The sequence below is a fragment of the Triticum urartu genome, chromosome 4, assembly GCF_003073215.2.
Source record: "Triticum urartu cultivar G1812 chromosome 4, Tu2.1, whole genome shotgun sequence".
Lineage (NCBI taxonomy): Eukaryota > Viridiplantae > Streptophyta > Magnoliopsida > Poales > Poaceae > Triticum > Triticum urartu.
The window spans coordinates 70,217,629-70,224,154 of record NC_053025.1 but is presented as its reverse complement, the minus strand read 5'-3'; the positions used below and the strand labels follow the sequence as shown (position 1 = coordinate 70,224,154).

The 6,526-nt window shown below is 49.3% G+C and overlaps 1 protein-coding gene across 1 annotated transcript; it reads right to left on the bottom strand.

The window, feature by feature from the left end:
• Positions 1 to 3,768: 3,768 nt before the first annotated feature.
• On the bottom strand, positions 3,769 to 4,790 carry LOC125553574 (21.9 kDa heat shock protein-like). The gene is made up of 2 exons (XM_048717342.1): positions 4,049 to 4,790; positions 3,769 to 3,958 (listed from the first exon to the last, which is right to left on the bottom strand). Exon 1 carries the CDS (start codon positions 4,666 to 4,668, stop codon positions 4,057 to 4,059), a length of 612 nt encoding a protein of 203 aa, XP_048573299.1. The 5' UTR covers positions 4,669 to 4,790; the 3' UTR covers positions 3,769 to 3,958; positions 4,049 to 4,056.
• Positions 4,791 to 6,526: the final 1,736 nt, after the last annotated feature.

Sequence of the window (6,526 nt, the reverse complement as noted above, 5' to 3'; positions counted from 1 at the left end):
CAACTAGTGCATGTCAGTCGGTGGAACCGGTCTCACGTAAGCGTACGTGTAAGGTTGGTCCGGGCCGCTTCATCCCACGATGCCACCGAATCAAGATAAGACTAGTAACGGCAAGCAAATTGAAAATATCGACGCCCACAACTACTTTGTGTTCTACTCGTGCATAGTAACTACGCATAGATCTAGCTCTGATACCACTGTTGGGGAACGTTGCAGAAAACAAAAAAATTTCCTACGTTTCACCAAGATCAATCTATGGAGTCAACTAGCAACCAGAGGAGAGTGCATCTACATACCCTTGTAGATCGCGAGCGGAAGCGTTCAAGAGAACGGGGATGATGGAGTCGTACTCGCCGTGATCCAAATCACCGATGACCAAGTGCCGAACGGACGGCACCTCCGCGTTCAACACACGTACGGAGCGGATGATGTCTCCTCCTTCTTGATCCAGCAAGGGGGGAAGGAGAGGTTGATGAAGATCCAGCAGCACGACGGTGTGGTGGTGGATACAGCAATGATCGCAGCAGGGCTTCGCTGAGCTTCTGCGAGAGGGAGAGGTGTAGCAGGGGAGAGGGAGGCGCCAAGACTTGAGGTGTCGCTGCCCTCCCTCCCCCCTTTATATAGGCCCCCCTAGGGGGGTGCGCCGGCCCTAGGAGATGGGATCTCCTAGGGGGGCGGCGGCCAAGGGGGTGGAGTACCCCCCAAGGCAAGTGGAGGCGCCTCCTCCCCTAGGGTTCCCAACCCTAGGCGCATGGGTGGCCCAAGGGGGCGCACCAGCCCACCAGGGGCTGGTTCCCCTCCCCACTTCAGCCCATGGGGCCCTCCGGGATGGGTGGCCCCACCCGGTGGACCCCCGGGACCCTTTCGGTGGTCTCGGTATAATACCGGTGACCCCCGAAACTCTCCCGATGGCTGAAACTGCACTTCCTATATATAATTCTTCACCTCCTGACCATTTCGAAACCCCTCGTGACTTCCAGGATCTCATCCGGGACTCCGAACAACTTTCGGGTTACTGCATACTCATATCTCTACAACCCTAGCGTCACCGAACCTTAAGTGTGTAGACCCTACGGGTTTGGGAGACATGTAGACATGACCGAGACGGCTCTCCGGTCAATAACCAACAGCGGGATCTGGATACCCATGTTGGCTCCCACATGCTCCTCAATGATCTCATCGGATGAACCACGACGTCGAGGATTCAAGCAATTCCGTATACAATTCCCTTTTGTCAATCGGTATGTTACTTGCCCGAGACTCGATCGTCGGTATCCCAATACCTTGTTCAGTCTCGTTACCGGCAAGTCACTTTACTCATACCGTAATGCATGATCCCGTGGTCAACCACTTGATCACTATGAGCTCATTATGATGATGCATTACCGAGTGGGCCCAGAGATACCTCTCCGTCATACGGAGTGACAAATCCCAGTCTCGATTCGTGCCAACCCAACAGACAATTTCGGAGACACCTGTAATGTACCTTTATAGTCACCCAGTTACGTTGTGATGTTTGGCACACCCAAAGCACTCCTACGGTATCCGGGAGTTCCATAATCTCATGGTCTAAGGAAATGATACTTGACATTCAGAAAAGCTACAACAAACGAACTACACGATCTTTGAGCTAAGCTTAGGATTGGGTCTTGTCCATCACATCATTCTCCTAATGATGTGATCCCGTTATCAATGACATCCCCATGTCTATAGCCAGGAAACCATGACTATTTGTTGATCAACGAGCTAGTCAACTAGAGGCTCACTAGGGACACATTGTGGTCTATGTATTCACACATGTATTACGATTTCCGGATAATACAATTATAGCATGAATAATAGACAATTATCATGAACAAGAAAATATAATAATCATTTTATTATTGCCTCTAGGGCATATTTCCAACATTTACAAGTTGGGACTAGCTGAGTCCGAACACTTGGCTTAGCACCTCCTCGGCAAAGGCAAGGGCGAGTGGCGCGGGACGGAGTTCACACACGACGGTCACCGCCAGGCGAACGCGGCCAATCATCTGTGCAAGGCGAAGTAGCTCCGCCGTACCGATTCATGACTCTGGGGAGACCTTCGGCTGTAGAAAGGACGATGACAATGGCGACGACGATTTTGGCCGTAGAAAGGACGATGTCAACGGCGACTACGATTTTGGCAACTAAGGTGTTGTAGCATCGGAGGCACCCTTTGTCCCTAACACATCGGACGTGTCCACGAATGTTTTGCGTGTCCGATTTGATGCACGAGCAAATGAAGTTGCCCTAACATTTTCAGTTTTTTTGAACATATTTATCTTTTTTTCAGTTGAATATATTTAACCCCTTAAACAATCATACTCTCTTCATCCATATATTATATATAGGGTCTAATACGATGTTTGAGGGTTTCTTTAACCATTAACAAGATTATCAATGCATGAGGCTCGTTTGATATAAAAATTATATCATTAGAATCTTCTCACATACAAATTTAACATATGCTTTGTGTAGATGCATATTATATATTATTGCTCTAATGCATGATCAAAGAAAACCTTGATGCTTTGTGTAAAAGCATATTATATATTATTGCTCTAACCAACAGTAAAAGAGAATCTAACCAATGGTAAAAGAGAATCTGGTCAAAGGGAATCTAAAATAATGTATTATGACGTAGGATGGATGGAGTATATCATAAACGAATTTTGCTAATATGTTTGTTGTATATGTTAGTTGGTTATATCAGAAACGAATTTTGCTAATATTATGAAAAGTTATGTATTGTTTCATACTGTAAGATGCCCTTTTTAAGTTGGGTATTCTAGAATGATTCACCCAAAAAAAGGGTATTGTAAGATGCTTTATATTGAAACCAGTAATGAAATTAAGGAAGGGAATAAGGCAAACTAGCAATTAAGAAGTAAAAATGTAGATTCTTGCAAATGTGACTGATCAGGGTATCCAACTAATCAGGGCACCTAAGGGCGTGTTTAGTTTCTTGTGTGGCACCTGCCTCGCACCCGCCATGCAAAATCTATTGCGTTTGGTGGCCTGTGCGGCCTCCTCAGCCTGACCCAACATATGCAAAAGGAGGCCTCTCAGCCAGGCTGAGGGGCACGCAGGAATCGGCCGTATCTCCGAGCCAGGCTCGTGTCTGCAGCCGCAACTCTCGTCTCGTGTCTCCTTTTCCTCCTCCTTTCTCACATATCAGATTGGATTGTGTAATCCATTGCCGCTGCCGCTGCCTGAGATCCCTCGTCCAGTCCGGACTCTCTAGTAGGCGCTCCTCCACGTCCACGCCGAGGGACACGCCGCCCGCTGCCGACCGAGCTCCGTCGCCGGTGCTCCTCCATGCCCACGCTGGGACACGTCGTCCGCCACCAGTCCGGGCTCCCTAGCCAGTGCTCCTCCACGCCCACGCCTGGGGACACGCCGCTTGCCGCCGGCCGAGCTCCGTCACCGGTGCTCCTCCATGCCCACGTCGGGGACACGCCGTCCGCCACCAGTCCGGGCTCCCTAGCCAGCCCTCCTCCACGCCCACGCAGGGGGCCATGCCGCCCGCTGCCGGCCGAGCTCCCTCGCCGGTGCTCTTCCATGCTCACGCCGTCCACCACGGATCCAGAGGGGAGCACCTACGCGCTGCGGGCCGCAACCGGCGCTGCGTTTCTTCCCCTCTCCCCCCTGAGTTTAGTTCAGATTTCCCTTCTTTTACATGTTTCATGGAATGATCCAGATCCAATTGAAATTGTTGAAATTGGAAGAAAAAGGTTCATAGAATTAAGCTCAAATGCAGTCTACCAAACAAGATCTATTGTATATAGCATCTTTCATGCAACAATATTATACAGTGCACCAAACACACTTCTCAACCAATCTCTGCATCAGCTCAGCCAGGTCACGCTCACCTAGGATCCCTCATGCGATGCAGACTAAAGCCACCAGGCAACCAAACACGCCCTTAAGGTACCTGAGAGCAACAACATCACACGCAAAGGTAAGCATGAACGGACAACAACACATCCAAACGTGACGCATCGCTCTCGTCGTGGTTTCCTACACGAAAGCTCACATCTCGGCCTTCGACGGCCTGACCTCCGCGTCCGCGCCCTTGCCGCCGCTGTTGGCGTCCTCCCCGGCGATGTTGATGACGCGCGGCTCTCGCCTTTGGTGCTCGGCAATCTTGGGCACTGTGACGGTGAGCACGCCGTCCTCGAGGCGCGCGGCAACGCGGTCGACGTCGGCGCCGGCTGGCATGCGGAACCGGCGCCAGAACCTCCCCGCGGCGCGCTCGGCGCGGTGCCACCTCTCGCCCTCCTTCTCCTCGTCCGCCTTGCGCTCGCCGGAGACCCGCAGCACCCGGTTCTCCTCCACCTCCAGCTTCACGTCATCCCGCCTCACCCCGGGCACGTCGAGCGAGATGACGTGCGCGTCGGGCGTCTCCTTCCAGTCGCACCTCGCCAGCGCCACCGCCGACGTGATGGACCCTCCCGGGCCGCCTGCGGACGCCGGCCTCTGCACCGCGAGCGGGGTCTGCTCCAGCACCCGGAACGGGTCGTCGAGCAGGTCCCACAGCCCGCTGCTGACGCCGTACGGCACCAGCCCGGCGACAGTCGGGGCCAGAACGGCCAACGCCAGAACAGCCGTAGTCACCAGAGCCTTCTTGGACACTGCCGCCATTGCCACCTGTTCTGTATGAAGCTTCAATTGTTTGATGAGACCTTGCTGTTTCTTTCTCGAATGTGTGGATGCGCTATGTGTGCTTGATTCTTTTTCTCTCTTGAGATGATATGTAGTAGAAAGTGTTTGCGCGCTATTTATAGAAGGTGGCATGAGGGGTCAATTCCATGAAGGTGTGAGGTGAGCTCGAGGACTCGAGAAAGTTCGTTCGGTCGATCATTCCGTTCATTTCTAGGAGCTTCGCGTAGTGTTGAGTAGGAGTCGGGGACGGAGGTGGGTGACGAGGTTGTTCCAGCATGCTCTCGAAATATCTTCGGCCTGGCCGGCCAACTGGGCTGGCCAATTCGGCGTCATCAGGGAGTTTGTTCCTTGCTGCTGCGAAGTTTTTTTTCGCTTTATTATATCTATATCTATATCTATACTCCTATCTAGTGTATGAATATCACCCCATATGAACGGTAGGATCTTTCTTATACGACGGCCCACATTAACTGTCTTTGGGTGAAGGACAACGTGGCTGCAACTTGGACCGTTGGATAGACTAATCGAACGATCCACAATGCAGGGATTCGCGGCAGCCCTGCCACGGTGCTGCAGCATGCCCCCTCTCTGAACATATGCACGTACGTATGGGTGATTCTTCTCTGTCCTGAAAGTTCTGGCATGCTCACGTGTAGTATAGCAACTACTACTATAGTAAGCAAACAAGAGAGATAGAGATTAAAATATTCCGGCATGCTCACGGTAGAAAAAATGAAACCAACCCGAAAACTAACCCTGTTGGCTTTTCTCAGCTGTCCAGCTAACGGATCGACGCCCCGTCCTCGCATGCTCACGTTAGTAGTAGTATTAGCGAGATGCAGCGGTACAGCATCCGGGAAGGTGCGTATTTCTCTTTTTGTCAAATTAGAGAACTGCAAGTATAACAAAAACATGAATGTGATAAATGTTGGGACTTAATGGATCCATTTTACAAATGTTATGACATGGTTTTCACTTTGTTTTTATTAAAAAAAGTTATGTATATTTGAACCGATCTAATATATGTAGTCGTTGTTTAAATAAATTTCTCTAGATTCTCCTTGAGCCACGTCACCCAAATTATTTCTGCCATTGGACATAGTAGATTAGTCTATGACAGCCATCAGATCTACACTTGGGAGCAGTTGCACCAAGCTCATGCACCCAAGCATGCAATGCCTCTCATAACTGACGTCTAAACATGCATGCGTCGCCATTTATCACGTCCTTTATTTGATTTGTGGTTCTGGACAGTGTATTGTAAACTCCATCAGTCAATGAATGAAATAATTGTTTTCCCGCTGCTGCTGGTGTAGGTAGCTCTTTTGATATTTTGCTTTTTGTTTTCAATATTACTTTCCTCTTTATCTATGAATTGGATTGTGATCTCTCTTGGAGTGGTTTTTGTACTGTAGCTTCTACAATCTCAAGTATTAACCCATCAAGGTGCTAAAGTAAGTCCCCCTTATATATCAAACGTGTTATAGGATCTCCATCTTGCCCATATATCTTGCATGCCATATTTATTGATGATTAATTTATTTTCTCATGTTTACAAAATAATCTGACGCGATCATTGGATCCAAAACCTTACTGTTTTCCTTATGAATCAATTAAAGTTACACGAAAATACTATTACTACCATCGGACCTATTTGCCCATTCAATTATTTACATGCATACTGTGTATGCATATGTCAACAGTTGCAGTGTCCATTTTAATTCTTCCTTTCTCATACCAGCATAACACAAGAAATCCTGCTGCAACGCGCGGAGTATCTACTAGGTACTAGAGAAGGAGGTCCCTAAGGTACGTAGGATTCCTACAGGTTTTTGGA

What these genes read in the sequence shown, in the direction of transcription:
- LOC125553574 (XM_048717342.1), bottom strand. Translation starts at nt 4,668, where the DNA reads ATGGCGGCAGTGTCCAAGAAGGCTCTGGTGACTACGGCTGTTCTGGCG.